Below are 24,799 nucleotides of genomic sequence, written 5' to 3'. Positions count from 1 at the left end.
TATGAGGGTCCACAGATTTCTCACACAAAGCGTCAAAGGCATGTCCTTGACCTAGATCTGCAGGCGTAGGTTCGTGGTTTACCATTCCCGCTCCACGGTCATCTGTATGGGAGTTATTTCGCCACTCCTTCATTCTAACAACTTCGAGTTCCAGGCCTCACGTGCGCCACACGCGCGCGTTCTTTTAATTGTCAGTTGTGGTTGAGTGTGGGCGGGGGAAGCTTCTCTCCGGAACATGACCTGTTGGCAGAATGAATTTTTCTAGACTTTTGAAGTGTTACGGGATGTTTGTCTGACACATGGAAATTACATGTAATTAAATCAATGGATACAACATGCAATGTGGAAGAGAAAAGGTGGTCTCCATACGCAAGGGGTGTGAACCACCGTTTGAGACACACGAAGACACAGGACCTAAAGTAAACGCTTTTCTTGTTAATCGTAGGTTATGGAGGGTCGGAGGGGCAGAATACAGGATACAAGTAGACTTCCAATGGACCGTCCGTGAATCTGCCAGTTTTGTTAGAGCGTCCGACACTAGTACTGTTCGTGAACACTAAGCTCATTTGCAGTTCTTGAATATATAATCTCATGTTTATGGACAAGTAATCTTTATCGTTTGATTTTCAGAAAAATCACATAGTCTACTCGGTGGATAAAGACAATCAGAAGTGTTTACCCCCCACGTACCAACCCTGCCCCTCGCCACCACCCTCCACACCTCTCCGCCATTTCCACACCACCACTCCACCGCCCACACTGCCAAACTGAGTAAACCATTACTGTGAAAACGCTAAAGAGCACCACGCCGTGGTTTGTCAGCAAACGCGTCCTTGGCACTTATTTCCTGTCATCTGCCATGTGAAGAACTTCCTTCGGGTCACCGCCAAGGTTAATAGGTCGCGGTGACCTCACCGACGGGTGTTCTTCATCACCAGCATCCTCTAAATTATAAAGACATATATATTTCAGACATAACAAAAAAATGTTTATACAACCATGGCGGAACAGTATTTCATTACACTGGTGTAACCTTTGGCCTTGATTTACGAGATTACCAGTTCAATGTCAAAACAAGGAATTAACCATATTATCATGAGTTATCATACATTCACTTCAAGAAGTCCCCGAAGCCACGAATGTGATCAAGTACTTCTTTGACAATTGTTTCTGTAAGTCCATATCGGTGTCATTATTGATGAATTAGATGCAGTACTTAAATACATCTTAGGCCCCGAGGAGATCCGGTATAGAACTGGCCCCCCAGCAACCAATGGTTGTCGTAAGAGCAAACTTACGGTGTTGAATGTTCGGCTTTGCAGATTTGGTTCAAATTTTTTTGCATATAATGTTAATCAAACCGAGCAGATCATTTTACCAATTATACATATTTCATATAAAAGGACACTCGGGGAAAATACTCATAGGATTAAGGCGTTTATCTTTATACTTGTATTAACATGGATAGATATGCATTTACATGGATAGATATGTATTAACATGGATAGATATGCATTTACATGGATAGACATGTATTAACATGGATAGATATGTATTAACATGGATAGATATGCATTTACATGGATAGATATGTATTTACATGGAGAGATATTATTTACATGGATAGATATGTATTAACATGGATAGATATGCATTTACATGGATAGACATGTATTAACATGGATAGATATGTATTAACATGGATAGATATGCATTTACATGGATAGATATGTATTTACATGGAGAGATATTATTTACATGGATAGATATGTATTAACATGGATAGATATGTATGTACATGGACAGATATGTATGTACATGGATGGATATTGTTATCAGTGTCATTCCCCTTTAATGAAAACCGGTTTCTTACAAAACATATTTTTACATTACAAACAATGGATGTTCATTACGTCCACAAAGGTGTGTGTTTTTCGTCAACAGTGAATTATGTATGCAGTCAAGGATGGTATCTGCATTATCAACACATTTATTATGTTACGATGGTATTTGTATTACGTCAGTCATGGCATTTGTATTACGTCGACGGTTATGCTTGAAGTATTTCAACAATAGTATCTGTATAACATGATCAACAGTGTCCGTATTACGTCAACAATATAATCTGTATAATGTCCACAATGGTATCTGTAGAACGTCAACGATCGTATATGTGTTATGTCAATGATACTGCATATGTTACGTCAACAATGATATCTGTATTACGTCAACAGTGGTATCTGTATTAGGTCAATAAGGGTGTCCACAACTGCGTCAACTGTTACATTTAACTACGTCAACGATGGTATGTATGACGTCATCTATGATGTCTGTATTAAATACTAGTATACGTCAACAATGGTACCTGTATTACGTCAACAAACGTGTTTATATTACAATGACATGCATTATGTCAATCATATAAGCTGTTCACTGGTAGCTCGGGGTCCATGGGTTGATGTACCCTCGATGTTTGTTCATGTTCCCTAAGGATGGAAGAACAAACATCGAGAGAACATCAACCCATAGGCCCCGAGCTGCCAGTGAACAACGAACATGTATTCATCTTACCGAACACCTAAATGTTAATTATAAATTGTTTGGAGCACAGGTACAAAACTTAGCCATCACCTGATTTTGCAGACTGCAAGAAAAACAGATTTAGAGTTATCTCCCTTCCATCGACTTGCATTTGCAAAACATCGGTAATTGCAGTACATCATACTTGATTCAGTGTTATTCGAGACAAAGACTATCTACCACGAAGTACCAAATGAGTTCGGCATTGCCAACGGGGTAGATAGAAATGTTAGGCGCTTAAAAACGGGGTACATTGAAAATTACGAATAAGGGCTCAGCAATCAGAAAAGCGCCTTTATGTGTCAGGTATGATAATGGTATATATGTTACTTCACCATTGATGTCTGTTTAACGTTAATAAATGTATCTGCCGTCTTCTTATAATAGCATTACAATTCCGCAATTAATCCCTCTCAATAATGATTACCCATTTGACACAAAGATCAGCGAGTTCAAGTCCATGCACAGCACGGTATATTCTGATTCTGTCCTGGTTGTTAAGCAGAATTACTACATCTCGTTGATTTTATAGGAACATCGGCATTTCCCTGTTGTGTAAGGACACTCATTTTTGTAGCTGAAACATAACTTTACTTCGTCATGACGTAACTGACTTTGTGCTGGTATCGTTAAATGTACTGAAATTTATTGTTTTATTCATTGACTTTAGTAATTGTGTATGCAATTCTTACAATACTCATGTTATCAGATTAGAAATAAATAAATACAGTTGCTATGCTCTTTCCCAGCGAAATAATGGTGTGACGTTACACTTAATCATAATGATGATTGATTGATTATTCATACATAACCACCAATGATTTCGGTGATGACTCCATTGATAAAAATGTATTTTTTGCCTTGTGGTTTCTGCAGTCTTCCAAAGAAAATCATATGTTTACAATATCTCGTTTTGTGATTAACAACCTCAAAACCGCAAAGAATTCGTGATGAGGTTGCTACCTCAACTCGTCGATGTCCTAAAAATAGAATAATAAGGGGAACCCATGGATTCCGCTGTTTCCACCCACGCGGTTTGTCTCATTATTCAAATGGGGGGAAATACAAGTGAAAGCAACCTCAAGGAACAAAATGGTGTTTGCAGTTGTTTCATGGGTCATAGACATATATTATCAAACATGGTTTATCTTGATATTCTGGATTTTCTTTAGTTTAATGTATTTTCTGTATTTGGTTTCTACACCACAAAATCAACCGCGTAAACAACAACCTATTCCCCCCTGCTTTGTAGATTCTTCCGGAGGTAGTCACATTATTTCAACCAATCAGAAGAGAGATGCATGGCTCTTGCGGTATCAACGTTGATTATGTTATGGCTGACGAAGTTAGTCATTTAGCTTGTGTATTCTCCTGATGTAAAGCGCTCTTGATTGCTGATCACACAATATGGAGTTACCGGGTCTTTTGTCTGTGATATTCCTTCACGTTTTCATTCCAGTATGGGGTAAGTATTTAGATTCAGAGTAGAACGTCACGATTTTACGACATGTGAACATGTGTTCTGACAAAAATATTCCCACAACGAAATTGGCGAGCGCATGCCTGCATGTTCTTCTTTCGCTGTCTGTAAACGACGACATGCTGTTGACGGAGTGTTGAGAGGGAGAAGAAGTTATCCAATAACATAATCATATTATAGTTGTAATTTGGTTGAATCCGCAGAAGTAATTATGTTTCGATGAACAGAAAATTAACAGTTATGTTAACTAACCTAACGAATAAACAAACGTAAACAAATCCACAATATATCAGACTGTGAGTTTTGGCAAAATGGGCGTGGCACATTTTGGAGTGACATTACGAAAGCGACATTTACACACCAAGTATGTACACATACACTTCATAAATGAAAAATACAAATAGTAGCCAACATTGTGACGAAGTTGTCATTTGTGTAAAACAGTTTTAACTTACTGTTACAAACTGTAGGAAACTTTAGGATTTGGGGTCTAGAATGTATGTTCTTGTGTTTTAGTTTTGTTGTGTCTATATAGAATGGCCTGAGTATTCATAATTACATTGTCATGCAAGGATAGAGATAAAGAACTTTGACAGTGGGCCATTTTCAGGATTATCAGCCATTTTCTGAATTTAAGAAAGGCCATTGCGCTTTTCTCAACAGTAAGCTTTAAAATTGTAATGGGCCATTTCTATTTTAATGTACAAAATGGCCCATGGCCCAAGCCTTTCCCAAATGCCTGGTCATATATCACTATGTTCACTTATAATAAGTGTGCATTAGTTGATTCCTTAGAAAAATCAGAGACATCTTCAAGGCTTTCACAACTTGATTTGATGTTTGACACCACACTGTTCTGCAGCTTTGTGTGGAACTGAAAAGTATATGTGTGTATGTCATACTGTGTGTCACACAGATTTGATAGGGGATTACTGAATGTTGAGTTCCTGCAGATCAAAGTGCAATTATCTCGGAAAGATTAGGAAGATGTAAGCTCGCTGTCAAGTGTTGACATAACCAGACACATCCAGTCACGATGCAACACAGGCTGATGTGGACGACGTGTATGTGTAATGTTAGTAATCACCTGCTACGACATGCATGATTCAGAAAAAAAGATCTTGAGCATCTATAATATTCTTACTTTGCTACTACAACATCACTGGTCATGTAATATTGAGTTTCAAGCCTATGTGATTGCCTGGTTATTAGTGGGCTTACTAATTTCATGCATAGCCCTAATTAGTCTGCACCTCGTCAGGTGACAGATGCACTCAAGCATGCAGAATTCCAGAAGAATCTTTTGTTGCCTGCATGAGCAGCGTCGAAGAAAACAGTGACTTTGTGTGCTACTTTTGTTAAGAATGGTCTATATCATGGTTTTTTAACATGTATTACCAAGGGGCAATAAACATGGAGTGATGAGAACTCTTGTACATGATTATACTGAGCTAAATCATTAACATGATACGTAGAGCAGTGAAATTATGATTTTCATGCTGAACGACTTCTTGTGGTAATACTGTCTTGATGATTCACAAGCTCCAACTATGGATGTAGTATACAGTAATGTTAAGCACCCTAGGGCTCTCTTTGAGAAATTGGACTTTTGGGTAGCCTAGTGGTTAAAGTGTTTGCTCGTCACTCTGAAAGCAGATGCAGATTTCTGGTGCCTGGCTGTAATATTTGAATCTGGGCCCATTAAGCCTTTCCCAAGGTGATGAACTGTAGAAGTATTATGTTTAAGCTGAACACCTAAGAAACCAAGGCTGCAGCTTTCTTGTGGTTTAGAAACAGCAACAGCACTAAGCAGAAACAGCTGTCTGTATAGTGTAACTTTTACCACTGGTCTCCAGCAATCCAGAACATTTTATTGATATGTGCAATTACAACTATATTGATTATCACAGGCTTCAATTCATGGAGTGCTACAAACACTTTATAGATCAAACACCTGGCAAGTAGTAGGTTTCCATGTGTGTTATTACCACTAAAGAGAATTAAAACAATGCAAACTGGCATGTTCTGGCTAGTTTGACTCATTACCATCAAGCCTGTGATAGAGATCACAGCTGATTTTATCTGAACTGTAGATGAATACTCAATACTGAAAACAATAGTCACATCCCTCTTGCAAAAGGCAGCTATTTTGTTTTAAATTTAGGTCTTGGTCTGTTTATTGATATTGATTAAAGTTGTTGAAGAATAAAATGATTTATCTTACCTCACACATACAAGTCGCTGTCGGATTGGCTGAGCGCTCTTCTATTATTTTCAATGCACCCCCTGTACAAGCAGGGTGTATTGCAATAAACCAGGCTGCCAATAGCAACTCATTTGGTACTCCATGGTAGTTATCTCAAATAACATTGCATCTCACATAATGCACAGAAATTACGAATGTTTTACAAATGCAAATCGATGGAAGGGAGATAGCTCTAAATCTGTTTTTTTGTGTGTGTCGTCCACCTTATCTAGTGATGGCTAAGAAAAACTTTGCCTCTCATTCCAATAAATAAATTTTGACATAATGACAATACATTCAAATGTAGTCCCTGTGAATATTGAGAAGGGTAATTTCATCGCAACGACTTTCCTAAGACAATACCTACAGGAAAAAGCAGCAAGATGCAAGATACAAATCCTTTGATTCACACAGGTTGGCTGAAGTGTATGATGCCCATCTTGCTCAGGGAACATTATCAAATTTCGAAGGTGTCTCAACCCATGGTCCCCTCACGACCAGTGAACAACTTATTATGTGTGAGATCAACCACAAAAGTAACATTTTGTAAGGAAGGGGGCTACCTATGTAGTCTTATACTTGATTTAGCATATCTGAATTGTATTTGGGGGTTGGGGGAAGTCAGTAAATATATTGTTACATGGTGTTACTGTTAGTAGAACTGCTGTAATTTGCCTTCAGTATACTGTAATCAATAAAAAAATGCTGGGTTTTTATTTTCAGTTTTGTACCATCATTTTGTTAACCTTTTCAAACCAGTTTGAAAATGTCCAGAAAGGAAGTCATTTTGTCAATCTATACATTTCAATGCCACTTCCCAGAAGTAAGTTCTCATACACTAAACCAACACGGACCGAACTGAAGGCCCTTTACCCCAGTATGCACTGTACCATAGCAAGAGTAGACTGTTTTACGCCTATCATGATATACATTTACAGTTTTGTGTTTGGTGTGTCTCAAGTCCAAAACCAAAGTCCACAAGAAGGTGTGGTGAAGTAATGGAAAGTCAGTAAGATCAGATAATGATATTAGAGATTAAGTCCAGTTCTTCATGGTGTGGCACCCATAGGCTGGTTCCAGCCTCTGCTTCAGGGTGATAATTTTTCCCTTGTCTGAAACTGACACATTGTGTGATAGTCATTAGCGTCTATGAAGCTATAGACCTTAATATTTGGCTGGCAAACAACTTGGTTTTTTGGCAACCACAGTAGTTCTCTCTTAGTTTCAACTTTTTGGTATATGCCACTTAAAGAAATTTTGGGATAGTGTGTTAGTTGAGATCATACTAGTTTTCAGTGTAAATGTTCCAAGTAAATCGGTTCAGTGATATATCACATCATGTGATGGTTGAAAATTGTAACTTGTAAATGTCCATGAGCTTGTTTATAGTCGAACAGGTAAGTCAAATATGGGATGAGTTTGAAATTTTCATGCCTTAAGGAATTAAGGTTTTGCAAGTGACTGCACGAGACACCATTATGCCCTGCCCCAGTTTGATAAATGAGTCCATTCTCCAGTTAATGATCTCTAGGTAAATCTCTCTCCTGCCATAGAGACAGGTCAATTTTACAGTCCAAGAGTTACGGCGCTTCAATCTCCTGAATACACGAGTGAAACCATAATCTGGCGCTGGTCCAGCTGGGCTTTCATATTCTGGCATCGATGCCAGAATTGTCTATTTCCCAATACTTGACTCATCTCTAGTCACTGGTTCTAACAGTGGGCTCAGTAACGTATTGACTCATGGTGCCTCTACTGTAACAGTCAGTGGTGTTGGGAAATACTATGCTTGTTTCTAATTACCAATCAGCTGACTCAGAGGGACTCTGACTCTGGCTTTCTAATGTTTGCTGGAGTTATTTACATCTGCTACAGTTGGTTATTCAGATCTTTAAGTTCTCATTTCCTTCAAGAATATGCAGGGCTAATGTTATTGATAGACTCTTATAGCCTGTGGTTGCTATATGTGATTCTGACAAGTAAAACATATATGTGATATATGGATGATGGTTGCTTGTCTGCCAAAAACAATCTGTTGCGTTTTAAAAGTTTTGTGTGTATTTTGTAGTTTTAATGTTTACTGTAGACTTGTCTTTCCATGGGCTTGATGATAAGTGGGTTTGTTTTAGGGGAAGGGGGTGGCCAAGATGGTGTTGAACTGATGTTCTCCACATGGTTAGATTTCATTTTCCGTTTATGGCATGCTTGGTCAAGATATGTTTGTGTAATATTTCATTTCTGATCGATGACTTCCTAGTACATTGAATCCAGACCAATGTTTCTGATTTCACCAAATCTTTTCGTCAATATTCCAAGATGGGGTAGGCGACAGACTTGGTCACTGTGGGCTTGAGGTAAATGACAAAACACATGATGAAGTAGAGTTCAAATAATGTTTTTCTAACAGCAGATGAACATATTTTATCTGTTTTTTCTTTTTCACATATTTTGTGTCAGGACGACCATGAAAATACAATGTTGACTCACAAATGAGTTTCTGTATTCCATCAAACATGCTGAAAACATGTCAAATTGTCATCCATCCTTTCAACCTCGTGCCAAATTATATTTGAGATACACGTAAGGCTTCTTGGACACATATCCAGCTTGTTAGCTCTGGGTGCTCTCAAGGCATAAGTACACACAGGTATTGATCAGGTCGACCCTTAGACTCGGTTCTGTCTCTCAGGCAGTTTGATGGATGTTTAAATGTTTTCAGCCCACTCGCACATGTCCAACTTGAGTTATTCAAGATTAGTTTGTAAGTCCTTGTCTAATGACATTCCCATGCTTGTCCATTTGGTGTTTGCCTGCTGACATGAAGCTGTTTCATACAAGTAAATCTGTGCTTAGTATGCTCTTTAGTCCATGTTGAGTCCCAAATTGGAATTATTTGTTTTTGACTGTTACACTCAGTAGAATGTCAGTGTATTCCTCTAGTTCATCGATTGCATGAATAATTGGTCAGCTTCATTTCCAACAGGGGAAGTGATAACATCAGTGATTATCGTACAATCATAAAAATATATTTAAAAAAAATTATAAAATTCATGTTTGCAACCATGGCTACAGCTTCTGGTTGCTGTGTCTCCTGGTGAGTGAGTTTAGATTTATGCCGCACTCAGCAATATTCTATGTATATTGCAGCAGTCTGTAAATAATCGAGTCTGGACCAGACAGTCCAGTGATCAACAGCATGAGCATCAATCTGTACAACAGGGAATCAATGACACGTGTCGACTAAGTCAACGAGCCTGACCAGCCAATCCTGTTAGTGGTGTCTTACAACAAGCATAGGTTGTTGAACATTAATTCTTATCCAGGTCTCCACGTGTCTGTTTCTCTAAGAACTTACTCTCATCGAAGTAAAGGAAGTTCGTCGGATGTGTTCTGTTATGTAATCTTAGTGCAGAGTCGATGCTTCCCCCATACTTTAAGTATTAGTGCAGGGATCACTTCATGGAACAGTCTCCTAGGATTTGTTAGCTTGTATATTTGGTATTTGGATTTGGGTATCCCCTTCAAATATTGATGTTAGGATTTTGACATAGTCCCTTTCACTATCATCCAGATCAACGTTGACATACATTTGTCTTGAAGAGAGTAGTAACATAGAACTTTATGTATGTTCTGAAAATGTATTGTTATTTACTTGAAATATAGAGATTCAGAAATATATTTGTTTGAATCTCTGAATCGCCTGTGTCCTTCGTCTGTCAGCATCACCAAGGTCTACCGACCTTCCACTAAAGTCGTAAACACAAAGTTTCACACAAGCTTCACTTTGGGTTTTCCCACTCCATTTATCCATCAGACTGGGATTTAACAGAAATATGGCTGCAAATGGCATCGTTGCTCGCTCACTATTGCTTAACTCTTTACTTCGGGTCACACAGCTTAATATAATAGATTTGAACAACAATCTCCCAATTGTTCCTGCAGGACATCAAAGTGTTCACTTTTGAAAAATTGGATAAGTTTATGCAAACCATTTTTTAAGTTTCCATGACAAGTTGTTGTGAAGAAACCACTCTGGACACAATACAGTGTAGTGATGCAGGCAAACAACAGGGGTAGTGAAATGTGTGAGTTGATCAACCACTCAGTCCATGGTACATTAGAAGGTAATTTGCCATCCTAATTAAGCTGTTGACTTTTGATAGAAGGACAACAAACGTGAAATGTCAAACTTCTTATCAAAGCACTTTTTTATTCCTGAAGTGAAAAGACATTCAGGAGCAAACTGAAAATCCAGTTGTGCAGGTATTTAGCCAACCATTTGTGCATCATAAAGCTTCTTATCGCAGGTGAAATTATCAGCTTCTTACAAGCTTTTACGGAACCATTTTCTGCCAATAATGGTTTGGATCAGTGCCAAGTAAGTTCTGTTGAAAACAAGCCCTTGAGATGTGTGGGACTGCACTGAATTTCACTGGCGTGAGGTAGGGGTCACTCTGTTGCCATGGTGATGTAATTTGGTAACATATCTTATTCAGACGCTTTGTATCCCAGTGGAGTTTGGTGAAAGTTGGTATTGGTGCCAAGTGTCTATTGGCTATGTAGTCCTTAGTGCCCATCTGGTGTCTATCAAGTACTACACCTTATTAGGGATGAAAGCATACTGATTGAAATTGTTAACGAACCATTTGCACTCTGTCTACAAGAAGATTTGTTTTTATTGACTGATCATTTTTCCATTTGTTTTGCGAACTTTCATTGCAAATCACTAACACTACTTTTAGCCACGTCTATAGAATCAATGCCTGAAAAGGATTTGTAAATACTTTTTCACCTGAAAAATTGAAACCTATGTAGGTTACACATTAAAGACCAAACACAGCACAGTATGTCTCCAAATACTTCAGTTTGATTTTATATATTTAAAAATATTCTTTGTTTGACTTGTAGAGTTGCCATGTTATCACAACCAGTTCCAGCACTTTACACACCCCACAAGACAAACTCCTGCCTCCTGAAACAGAAACAGATACAGATGTGTAAGCTGGTTTATTTCCTTGCAGACATTCCAGGTTTCATTTTCCACATGCACTCATAGTCTAAATATCATTTGTTCAGCAGTATTGATTGTTATTATAAACATCATTTTGTAAACGATGTGAAGCATAACCAGAATGTCAGGATGTTTGAATATGTTCAAACTATATTTTAACGCGTTAAACTTTTAAGAATATAATCTAAATTGAAAGGTCTTGATTCCTTATTACGAGATGCCAATTTCTGTCTTCAACATCTACACTAGAAATTGTACAGTCATTATCTAAATCTGTGTGACAAAACTTTAGAAATTGTACAGTCATTATCTAAATCTGTGTGACAAAACTTTACAAAAGGTTGAATGACAAGATAACCATGACAACACTGAACATATGACATCACAGTCCAGTTGCTTTGTGTGTTTATCGTTAACAACAAATGAATCTAATTTCTTTCGTAGTCTAAAAGATTCTATTAATAATATTATGAATATGATGTAGTACTTGCAGAGATGCCATCTTAGGTGATTTCATCATAATCACTACGAATTTTAGCCTCAAACTAAGCCAGTACAATTGCATTACGTAATCTACAAAATTTGAAGAACATTCATTAAAATACTGTGATATAGACGTAAACAAATATTTTCGTCAGATTAAATACATTTGACCAAGATGCTGTGAGAAATTGCCATCCAAGCTGTTTCTATTAATGATGATGTTGTCTGTTGTGTACACGTCTTACATATTCAAGCAATACCCTTGGTGCATTCTGAAACAGGTTCTCTTGACATCATTCTGTTAGTAATACATGCATTGTTTTTGTCAAGATTCATCCATTATTGAAGGTATGAATATGTTACTGAGTCCAAGAGTCTGGGGCATACAGTATTTTTAATGAATGGGCAGTTGGGTAGGTGCGTGGTTGCAGCATTCGCAAGTCACACCAAATCTCTGGAATTAATTCCCAACAGGAATACAATGTGTGATGCAGATTTCTGGTGTCTGGGTGACATTGCTAGAATGTTTGAGCAAGTAGCGTAAAACCCAATTCACTCACACTGTAGACAGAGCTAGCAGGTATAATAGTAAATGAAGTAAATGTGAGGGTGGTCAAGGTTTAAGGCATCACATCTTAATATACTGGGTGGTCTGCCTTAAAGGGGCACTGATGCGGAGCGAATAATGTTTCTCGCCAACGGTCTAACTACGAAACCAAACTGCAATTTGGTCAGCGCCCGCTCCTTAGACCGTGACGGACAAAGGAACTGGGTTCCTGTCCATATCAGCAGAATTTTTTCACCTATACAGTCTGGAGGCCGGATGCCCATCTTATGCCATTTCTTTAAAAATATCCATGGTATTCCTTGTCCAATCGTAACCAAATATCCCAGCAGTGTAGTACTTTTAGGATGCTTGGATGGTATAGTTACTGATCCAATTTGATCCTATTTCTGCGTTTTTAACCTCGATATTTAATCATGTTACATCAAAATATGATGTCTACAGGCACGTAGCAAGCCATTTGTTTCAGTACGGAAGATTGCAAAGCTTTATATTTAGGTAGTTTTGAGTGTTGGTTGAGCTGTGATAGCAAATATCATACGTAAATTTTGGTAGCTATGGTAGCTACAATAGTTTCTTATTTATGATAATAAAAACACAAAGTTGATTTATTTGAATTCGTAAACAAAAAACGATGACTTTGCCTTTGGTAGAGAAATCTGAAAATTTTCTTACGTAAAAAACCCCTTATTTCACCTATTTACCAAAGTACACAGCAAATGCCAGTGTGTATTCCTTATGTAACGAAATTCCGTTGGTATCCTCAAAACAGTTTCGGCCCATAAGGGTTTTCAGGCTGCATGCGACACAGAGATTACATCTTCCTTGCTGTAACTCGCGCTTGATGGTGTAAATACACGTGTTATTTGTCATCATTCCCTTAATGATATTTATACAGGTATAATTAGTAGTAACACCACTTCGGTTACTCAACAAAGGTTCCCATTTGGCATTTCTCCTGTCTGCAGTAAATGCTCAACATTATAAATTAAGGTCTGTAATGGCAAATGTATTGTACGTTATGTAATATGTGCATGTAAGTGATGCAAGAGGTTTTATCAGCTGAGTTACAAAAGCAAACATCGATCAAAGAATTAACCGATAACACACTGATTGATTAATTACTTTTATCTTCTAGCGGATTTGTCAAAAGGCAGAGTGTGTAGATGACAACACCCTGTCGTAAAGTGTGAGTGCAAAAACAACATGCTCCCTTCAAAGAATTAACCACCCTTGCGTTGATTGATTGATTGCTCATTATTGGTTAACTAAATTACTTAGAATAGTGGACATCATACAATTAGTTGCCAGGTGTGCTATCTTGGGAGACCAATGAGAGGTTTATCTGGTTTTCACCAACGAAAGACGTGAAACGATGTGTTACTTTTTCGCAAATGAGACAGTTGTAAGACACGCGACACAGAGCAGGATTATTTACCAGCTGCAGATGAATGGAATACGATTTCTTTTACGTGGATATTGATGGATACACTCCTGAACAAGGTAGTAGCCTGACATTGTTGCAATAAAATTAGTCTGTTTTACATTCAGTATTTGCATTTTGTTTTAATATATTTATTGTAGCATTCAGCAGAATCTGTATGACAGAAAACAGACACTAGATCGCGTATGTGTGTGAAATAGGATCCACATTGGCAATCTATACAATGTATAAATGTTGCTGTTATGTTAGAAATTTACTATGAGTATAAGCAGATCGTGTGTTCTTTTGTTAATTTTCAGAATCATACAAATATGACAATAAACTAATTAGGGTTATGAGGCAAAATATAGAGACGTTCATTGGCTTCGTTATTTTTCCGTCCTAATAGTGTTTTACCATTTCTACCACTGGCAGATGATTAACCTTCAAAGTGTTTCATTTGTTTTCATAATACATTTGTAGCGAAGTAAAAAATGACTTCACCTCAGTTGATCTGTCTATAATTAAACTATCAGTTGCGCCTACGGACTGCGCAGCAGAGGTCACGAACCAGTCACGAATTCTGGGATATCATCCGGGTACTCACGGGAGAAAAACAATAACAAAAGTTTACACCAGTCCACGGAAATTGCTCCGCATTAGTGCCCCTTTAACCATGCCAGGATCTGCTGACAACAAAGCCATCAAAAACATGTTGGAGTAGTATATGCAGCTATGCTTGACACATTAAACCCTATTTCACCTTACCATACCTCCAGCTTATAACTACCCCTTTAGTTTTAGAGGTTAAAGTGTTAAACTGGCAGTGAAGTCATGTGTAGAGCCTCCACGTGTTTGGCTCATTGCCTGGCCTGAATTCACAGTTTGTTTTATTTTTGGATGAATTATGGATGATGAACTCACTGCCCTGTTAATAATCATGTCATAACTTGTCTTATCACAACTCAACAGAATTTTGCAATGAGATAAATATGTGGAAAATGCAAGTGAAAAATTTTTTTTGACCTATCTTTCAGTGACTGGAGTTCAGCAAAAGGGGAAGTTCAGGGATCACATTCTTAAAATGCCTTTAAAAGTTTAAAATAAAACCACAAATTATGTGTTGAAGTGGAAGATTTATTTCAAAGATAATCTTGAGATGTGGTGAATGTTGTATGTGTTTGAGAGTTTGTAAATGTGAAGTATGGAACACTGGTTACTGGGTGTGTCCGAACTTGGTGTTTGGGATAAAGTTTGAAGATAGGTGGTGTAAAGTTTATAAACGCTGGGATTGCACAACACTTGCATGTTGTTTTAGATGGATGTGAAAGGCCTACATAATTACTTACATGGGGGGACTTTGTAAAGGAGGAAAAAGCAGATTGGATAGTCACGAGAGATAAACAAGTCTGTGTCATTTTGACATTGTTCCATAGTTCATTTCAGATATTGTGTCATTTGTATTAAGAATGTGATGAGGAATTTGCTCTGTTTTAATTATTGAAATCCTTGACAAAGCATTTTCCTACCAGTAGGGACGAAGACATAAATTAGACTGAGCATTGAGCAGAACTGACCAATCCTATAATAAACGTGAGAGGAAGAATAATACTTAATACCATATATGAAGATGCTTTGTTTTGTTTGTTTGTTGTTAAATGCCTCACCCAGCCTGCTCCAGCTATATGACTACAGTCTGTAAATAATTGAGTCTGACAATATCCAGTGATCAACGTCATGAGCATCAATGAAAAAGTTCTGACCTGATGATAACTAGTCAGTGAGTCACCAATCCCACTGGCCGCTTCTTATGACAAGCAATGTTTCTGAAGACCAGTTCTAACCTGGATCTTCGTGGGTCGAAGGTGTTTAACTCAAAAGATGATTGCTAGAAATGGGTGAGTAAACTGATTTCATAGAATAACTGAATAAGTGAGTTGTTTCGATTTCACAAACATTACGTAAATATGAATGATATATATGTATATAATATATGATAGGTTCGGAACAACTATTCATTTTGTCCACATGTTAGATACAGCACTGCAGCTGGGTGATAAAGAATGACACAAAAACTGTTGTAAGTGTATACTGGAATCTAGGATTGTTGAAATGAAGGAGAGAAAACTACCACCCAATCCTGTACAGTGGGATAAGTGTTGACATTTCTCACCAAGTGAGTGGTATTTATGGAAGTCCGCGGCAATGCCAATCCTGCACGAACTGTGCACTTAGGTGCAGTGCAGGCGGAGAGAGGAAGTACAGACTTGGTATCAGCACATGATTATCACTGCATTATTTGGCTCAAACGTATGCCCCGTGTCATGTAGATAGGCAACAAACACTTTAGCCTATCAGCTGGAGTAAAACGTCTTACTTGGCATGCTTAGGACTAATAGGAGTTGTCTGTACATGATTTATTTGTTTTGTCAGCAATGTTAAAGGTCTATGGTAGTATCTCCAAGATACTTGAATTATGGGCAGAGAATCCAGTGATTTATATTGTGATCAACATTCCACTTCAGTGGGATACAACATATTAAACATTAACATGTAATAAAACCAGTAGCTGAGTGTGGACCAGTCAATCCAGTGATTGATGTTGGGAAAAGCATTTCACTCCAGTGGGATACAACATTCAAAACAGACATGTAATTAAACAAGGTCGCTGAGTGTGAAATAGACAATCCAGTGATCGATATTGTGATCAACATTCCACACCAGTGGGATACAACACATGAAATAGGCATGTAACTAAACAGGTCACTGAGTGTGGATCAGACAATCCATTGATTGATATTGTGAAAAACATTCCACTCCAGTGGGAATCAACATACGAAGCAGATGCTGTCAACCACCCTGTCAAAAGGTCACCATTAATTTGGTATTTAGTGTATCTCTGTCAAAGACTCAAGTATGTTTTATAGGCTGACATTAGATCTTGACAACCCTAGCACCCACCTCAGTTTCACACATTACATCTACAACAGCAGAACTATTAAATGTCCGTCCAGCATGAGTCAAGAATGATTTGTTCAAGCCGAGAAACCTACACTCATATTTGTTTTGAGGCTCCTTGTTATGCCCGACTGTGAGTTGAGGGAAGTGTACAACAGGAGGATTGTTCACCAGCTTGATGAGGAATGTCGGGGTGAACATTCTCTCAATGCACATTGCATATGGTGATTACACTCCATGCCCTGAGTGTACAATATGTCTCCCTGGGGCTACACAGGCTGAGCAGATCACAGCAAGGACTCTTATGGTAATCTGTAAAATTCATCAACCCATTTCGATTTATTTCATCATAAAACCACAGATTGGGAAAATTGGAGAAGGAACGTGGCTAACCTTGAGTGGATGGTCACATGTCAAGCATGCTTCACTGTGCTGATAAGACTCGCTGAAATAAATTCAGAAATATGGATGCAGTATGTATAAATAGTCTGGATAGAGTTCACGACATGGATTGGATTGCATCAATCTCAAACGCATGGGTTTTATTTTTTGTATATTCATTTTATATGTGTGTAATAGGTTATATTTAATAGTTGAAATTTGAAGTGTTATATTCGAACACTCAACAAAAATACAGGACTGATATGTAAGATGTTTTAAATTTTTGATACATGGAGTTCTTATGTTGTGAAATCTTATTATGCTCATGATTCCTCAATAACAGTGCAAGTTGAAATAAACTTTTTACTTAATCTTTCAACTTATCATTAGATCATTTCTCCTCTTGTCACCCCTTCCTGTGCTGACCACGTCATGTGACACCCGTGGTGATTATGTTTAAGAGCAAAGCTGTTGTACCACACAAGAACATTATGTCAAGGGTGGAAATAACCTCTTGCCCAATGTCCCAGTCCATTGGTTTTTTTTGTCTGTTCGGCAAGCAGATTTGTGTCCTGTTGACTCTCCAGTGTTGATTATGTTGCTTGTTTTAAAACATCAACCAGAAATTTGGCCGGTATAGTGGAAATATTGTCGTGGCAAGTGGTTTTATATTTCACTGTATTCGAGTATACTAGAAATTTTAAAGTTGTTTCTACCAAATAAGTTGGGGATATTGGTGTTTTTTATGATTGATAAGTCATCAGTGTGTCAGTGAATAAATAGATCATTATTCATAATTTCAAAATTGACATATATCCCAAACTTTTTTTGTCTAGAATACTTCCTGTCGCTTTACTGCTGTCGATCTGTAAAATCTTCTTGCTTGAAGTAGACTTGGAAATATGTATGCCACATTCTTATTGTCTGTCCCTTGATTCTTGTCATGTAATAACCTGTTTGAACAATCCTTCTATCTTTGACTGATTGTTGACAAACATAGCCAATAAAACACATAAATGGTTAGACCCGTGAAGATCCAGGTTAGAATCGGTCTTCAGCAACCCATGCTTGTTGTAACTTCACAGACTGCCTGTTTGATCATTAACGTACGACAGGCTGTAGGCAACAGTATGAAATCTGCTGGTAAATCATGAGACATCAGTCTATTTATTACTGCTTATTAAAGAAAATACAGTCCCTCACTACCAATCAAATGCCAGGAAATCACATGTGTCATGTTTGTTTCAGCCATGAAGGGCACAGCACGACAATGTCCAGAGCTGGTGCAGGAGACTGGTTATTTCACGGCAGTGCACAGCAACACTTGCTACATGTTCGTGGACAAGGAGGAGTACTGGACGGCTGCATCTGCCCACTGTCAGGGGATGGGGGGAGACCTCATCACCATTATGAACGGCGGCGTCATGAACTTTATTAAGCAAACGCTCAACTCACATAAACTGAGCTGGAGCAACAAGGGAGTGTGGATTGGAGCCCAGTACTACGAGGATAGAGGATGGGTATGGACTACTGGTGAGTACTTTCCAGGCAGTTCATGCAGTGATTGTCCATCTAACTCGCATAACTTACATCCTGATGACCGGCAGTCTCGGATAGATTTACTTATACCAGTACCCTAGAATCATCCTTTTTAGGCCAGACCAATTTTATTTCTTGTTTTACAGATCTGGCTCCCATATTTTGTCAAGAAAAAAATTGAGTTTTCCTGCTCAAAAAATATAATCCTGATGTTTTTATTTGGCAAAAATGTAAATTTAAATATAAAATATGAAGAAAATATTTCTTAGGTTGTGTTTTGCCTGATATACTCTTCATAAATTGTCAAAAGTAAAATATTATGAGTATTTAGAAGGAATATTACTTTGATTGGTGATTTTATTTATTATTTTTTCCCGTCTGCCTTTAGGTTTACGGTGGACAAAAATCTGTAAAACAAGAAATAAAATTGGTCTGGCCTTACCTTGTATATGCTTCTTGTTTCAGGGGAAAAGGTCTCATATTCATATTGGGCCAGAAACGAGCCTAGCAAGACGCTACTTTGGTCCATTGAGAACTGTGCCTTGATGAGGAGGGAGGATGGATGGCACTGGCACGACTACCACTGCGGCGCCTTAAAGTTCCACTACTACTACATCTGCCAGTTCCGTAAGTCTCAATTATTGAAAGTTATGTGTAAAAGCTAGAGATGTTACGTGTATTCCTTTAAATGTTTCATAGTGCAGTAAAATGGAAAAGGATTTGTTACTGTGGCTACAAAAAGGTAATATTCTGTGTTAAGATTGAAAGAAAGTGGTAATGTGTTTTTGACCCATGAAGGTCCGGAGTAGAATAGGTCTTCAGCAATCCATTCTTGTCATAAAAGTTGCTTGTCGTAAGAGGCGACTAATGGGATCGGATGGTCAGGCTAACTGACTTGGTTGACACATGTGATCGGCTTCCAACTGTGCAGATCGATGCTGATGCTGTTGATCACTGGATTGTCTTGTCCAGACTCGATTATTTACAGACCATTGCCATTTAGCTGGAATATTGTTGAATGCGGCGTAAAACGAAACTCACTAGTCACTCAGTCACTCGTTAGTGTATGGTTATTTTCTTATTTTTCATCTAGTAATACTTACTTAATCGGAGTAATTGTTCCCCCTTCATATTTCAAAATTCAACTGAGACAAAAAGGATTTCCTCGTATCTTGATCTTTTAACTGAAGTGGAAAATTTGAATTTGTTTGTATGAACGATTTTTGGGTGTGATCCCTTTAATCTGGACATGAACTTCAGAGAAGTTGATAGTTCTTATGTGGAAAGATCAAATAAATATTATATCATCTGACCCTGTAGCGACAATAGCCGTGACCACGCCCACAACTGAGCTACCTGTAATAATCGTTAAGCAACTTGATCTTCGTCTCATGAAACATCATAGTCTAGAAGGTTTGTAGCAAACTCAAAATTTGTCTCCACTGTGTGCTGACACTAACAAAGTTTTATAGTAACCTTGGCGACTGTGAGTTTGTAGTGCCACAAGTTGACAACCGCGCTTGCTGCATGCTTGTGGTGTTGTTTGTTAATCTTTGAACCTGTGTCAAGGATTGAAATTTGATTGTATGTTTATAGTGAAGTCCAACTTAATTTTGTGTCCTTTTCCGTTTTGTAGTGCCGAAAAAATCATTATTCACATGAAATAACAAGTTGAATGGGTCCCTGATGGGATGTCTTTTGAAGTAGGTTTAGAAGTTAGTCAAAATATGGTTATTTAACATCCCTTTGTGAACACCATGTCATGTACAGTTTACAACTGTACAAACAAAAATATTAAGATGTAAGAAGGTGCAATGATAATATATTTCAAACAGCAAGTGTGTTAGCCTTGTCCACTCAGGTAAATCTACTTTATTGTGACATAGTTGGAACATTTGCTGTTCTATTGCAACGTGCATGAAGCGGCTTTTGACAGAGTTTTTAGGATTATTTAATTAGTCAATGTTACATACTTACAGTACATGCATGGTTTTGTGTAAAGTTTTTAGTTTGAATATGCGTGGGGTGTTTTCAGCGTGGAGGCAAATTGTTTGGGTTGCTATGATACCGCATGGAATAGCATGGTATTTGTTGAAAAGACAAGCGCTGTACTGGTACTAATTCTGTTGATGACTCTATCTATGTGAATTTTCATATCACAGTTTCCAAACTTGAAGTTCTCGCATTCTGTTGGTCATGCTCACTGTAAATAAGTGATAATTTTGTTCAATAAATGTTTCCTTCAAATTTGTTTTCCAGATTCTCTGTAAAATATAACTAGATATTTTTCTTCAAGATGTCAGCTCTCATATGTTTAACAGCTTTGTATTACTACTTTTTTATAAATAATAATAATATTGACTTAATCAAAATCTCAGGTTCAAATTAACTCCCATCAGATATTTAATTTATAGCAATTATTCATAAAATATGCACTACTGACAGACTGTCAAACCCACCAAGTTCTCATACATGCCTGTGAGGAGTTACTTCCCTTGCCTGGTACCCATGTATGGGGCTTTATATCCCAGTCCATGGTGGATGTGATCCATGTTTATCAACACAAGCCTTGGGGACAAACCAGGACTTAAACACAGCAAATATAGACATAAGTATATTTTGAGACAAACATCAGCACTTCCTGATGTTTGCTGGTATTATACCAGTGGCCATTTCTCACCTTGTCGTGTTCACTAGGTACTACCTGTATCACGAGTAGGTGTCCTCCATAACAGGACTGGATGTATTCAGAGCCGTGTACAACTGATTTTTGAAACATAGTTGCAGATTTTTGTGAGATTCCTTGTCAAATGCTGTATTCTGCTATTATATTGTTTCAATCCAGCCATTGCCCACTCCTATCAAGAGAACGGTCATCTTGCCCACACAGCCTCCTCTGGACAACATGAAGACAATGGAAACAGTAAGTTGGCACATCAGTGAATTCTTCAGTCATATCTGTTATAATATATTATCTTACCTTCAGGTAAAATACTTACCATGAATCAGGATAATTATGAAATATCAGTTTTATCTAAGAAATTATATTTTCATTTTGTGAATGAGACTTTAACATGTTTCTTGCTACCGACTCGGGTGACACAGCTACAAAGATGCGCACATCAGACTGTATTACCCTTGAGAGAAGCATACAAATTATGCTTATAACTGCACTTTTGTTTTATGTAATTTTCAACTTGTTATGATCTTTGCAATTGTTTCAATTTTATTTTTAATAATGAAACTGAAAACAATTTGGTAAGTGGTACATAACCAAAAAACGATCCTGAATTCAGGGCGTTATTATTTATGGAGCTACTTCAAATAGTAAAAACTGACATTGTGTTCCATCATAATAAGGAAGCTGACATCCATAAAACTCTATGTTCTATGAACCAAACTACTTCCATTGTCTAGACAAGTCGGATTACCTTACAAGTGATGCAGTAAGGATTCTAAAGGAGGACATTACTACCTCTTTTTCTATGTTTTTTAGCACTCTTCTAGCCTCAGCATGCGACACTAAACCACAGACACACTTCCACCTTACTTCTGTTTCAAGGTCGCCTTGTTTTTAATGTTCCAGTGTCCATCCTACTGACTGTGATTGGGTTTGCTGGCCTGGTCATATTTGCGATGCTGCTCATTTTCTTCATCTACAGGAAGAGGTACAGTTGTTCAACCAGTCAAAATCAGGATTGTATAATGCTAAAACTACATCTACAGAGACCCCTATGTTACATCTGCAGGACAGTCCAGACAGTAGCATATGAGTGGTCTCATCTTGTATCTTCTCTCCCTATGCATTGTTGTCAGGATACAATATTAGTGCTGAGATAATCTTCATGGAACAGGATCCACCTTGTAAATGCATGGCTGTCCAGAACTATTTCAGGCACGTTGAGATTACATTAGTGAGTAGCTGGGGGCCTTTTTTGTAAGAAATCAGAACTCTACCTCTACAGAAAGGCTTTGTTGAAGAATAGGAAGAACAGCGACCCTAATGCAGCTTTGTTGGGAAGGACCCAATCCAAAGTCTCGAAGTGATTTTAGGACCAAAAATATCCAAGCTCCTGTATGTCAGCATGGGCTTTTAAGAGTGGTAGTGTTAAGACTGATTTGTGGTCAGAACTTACTTTAGTTATATTGGCTCTTCAAGAGTCAGTTGTTACTGATTTGTCCCCAAGAGACTTCCAGACAGACGAATACTCTATATAAGTATAATGGCAAGTCTTTTGTAAACAATGCTGTATGTGTTTGTTGCAGGCAACGAGACAAGCACAATGGTGAGGAAATGGTTGTGAGATTTGCCAACCAGGCATATGGGCGGGTCAATCAGAATGAACAAGGCTATGCAACAGTGGGGGAAAACAATGATTCCAACGGTCGACGCCCAGTCAGCAGCATGTATATGTCCCCCGATGAGGTCAACACTCTGTATGAGGAGGTCAATAAAGAGGTCAACCATGGCGTTAACACTTTCAGGAAAGACACTAACTGCCTCGCAGGACAACCGCCTCCGCCACCACCACCACCTAGGTCCGATTCCGCCTCAGTAGCTTCTATCTGTGAAGGTGCCACATCAGGAATTGCAAGTAGTGATGACTTCTCCATATCCCAAGAAGAACCCTATATTGAGCCTTTGATTGGAGCTGCCTCCAAAGAGGAGAGTGACTTAAAGGGATGTAACCTGTATGTGGACATGAAGGGGGGTTCTAAGTCTTCTGTTAATGATGTCCCCCCTGAGAAGATAAAGAAGCTGATGGAAGAACACACCTACACAAACACTTCCGAGATCAATTCAGACACTGAGAATCACTATGAAGACCTCCCACCTCGACTTTGAGGTGTCACAATTTGCGAGAACTGTGACATGGAGAAAATGGGTTATGATGTAGCTGGACCGAGAGAGAAGTATGTGTATTATGACTCTCCACAGTGAGGTTGTTAGATGGACAACAGAACTGGACATCCACCTTCACAGTGTTAAACATTTACCTTTGCTGTGAATTTTGAATTTTGCAAACTTTCCATCCACGAGTATTCAAGCATGAATAGAACTGATGCAGATGTTCACTCAAGCTTAAATATCCTGAAATCTACATGGACAATCACAACCAGTTCTCTGTGATAGACAGGTGCCCAGTAAACCCACCTTCAACGCCACCTATGATCTCTCTGCCCTGACTCGGAGGTCATTGACCAATCACACAGCTGAAACAGCTACATTGTGCTGACACGGCCAGTTTTGGCTGTTCTTTATCACCAGGCTCTCCATACGATGACAATATATTGCAAACAGCAGGGTCAGACAGCTTTACAAGGGGAGGTAACTCTGCTTTCTCGACATGATCAATATGACTGCGCTCTATCTTGGGTCCTCATCCTGATTCAAGACTGGATCAGTTACTCTGCTCTCAACCAATCAAAAGCAGACAGTGATTCTTCTGTGATGGACAGCTGTAGCTTTTTCATCAAGAAATATTAGCCAATCAAACAATGGCATATAACTGACATGGCAGCACATATGGTGTAGTGCCCTCTATTGGTTGTCCATAAACACAGTAAACACATGATTGACCTATGCAGAGATTGAGTATGAGTTCTAATTGCATGGTGACCATAGCAACAGATACCGTAACTGTGATCCCATCTTTAGATGGGATGGAGTTAGTCCAGATACAAACTTAAGTTCATAGGGTTCTAAGCATCTTCAACATGTTGAAATAAGAATAATATCAACTGTATGTGTGAATATCCTTTAACATTGGTAGTACTGATGACAGTTATTTTTTTTTTTTGTATAATTTCTTGAATTGTTAGGTTGAAAAAAAGTTGTTTTTTGACAGATCATTATGTTTCAAAATGACATTTGTACAATAAAATAACAGTTTCCAGCAAAGTGCTGTTGTGATTTGGAATAATTTATTTGTGTAGATAGAATCTACATATTAATAGTTTTACACATTCAATGTGACTGAAATGTATGACTTGGAGTAGTTTACAATGCTGAGTAGAAAACATGGTGCAACTAAAGTATGCAAGGACACACTTTGAAAAGCTAAACCAGTGTATATTCTGACATATAGGAAATAGCTGATGGTGATTTTCCATGTTTCTTGTCGCAGAAAATG

At 38.1% G+C, this 24,799-nt stretch overlaps 1 protein-coding gene across 1 annotated transcript; it reads left to right on the top strand.

Moving 5' to 3' along the window:
- The first annotated feature begins 3,887 nt into the window (after window positions 1–3,887).
- LOC137284963 (uncharacterized) lies at window positions 3,888–24,562 on the top strand. Its single transcript, XM_067817048.1, has 6 exons — window positions 3,888–4,045; window positions 18,375–18,659; window positions 19,131–19,292; window positions 21,511–21,588; window positions 22,252–22,333; window positions 22,932–24,562. The coding sequence occupies exons 1-6, from the start codon at window positions 3,988–3,990 to the stop codon at window positions 23,509–23,511; spliced, it is 1,245 nt and encodes a 414-aa protein (XP_067673149.1). The 5' UTR covers window positions 3,888–3,987; the 3' UTR covers window positions 23,512–24,562.
- The last annotated feature ends 237 nt before the right edge of the window (window positions 24,563–24,799 follow it).

This window comes from Haliotis asinina, chromosome 5, assembly GCF_037392515.1.
Source record: "Haliotis asinina isolate JCU_RB_2024 chromosome 5, JCU_Hal_asi_v2, whole genome shotgun sequence".
NCBI classification, from domain to species: Eukaryota; Metazoa; Mollusca; class Gastropoda; order Lepetellida; family Haliotidae; genus Haliotis; species Haliotis asinina.
The sequence above is the reverse complement of the archived record's forward strand: the minus strand, read 5'-3'. Positions and strand labels throughout refer to the sequence as shown.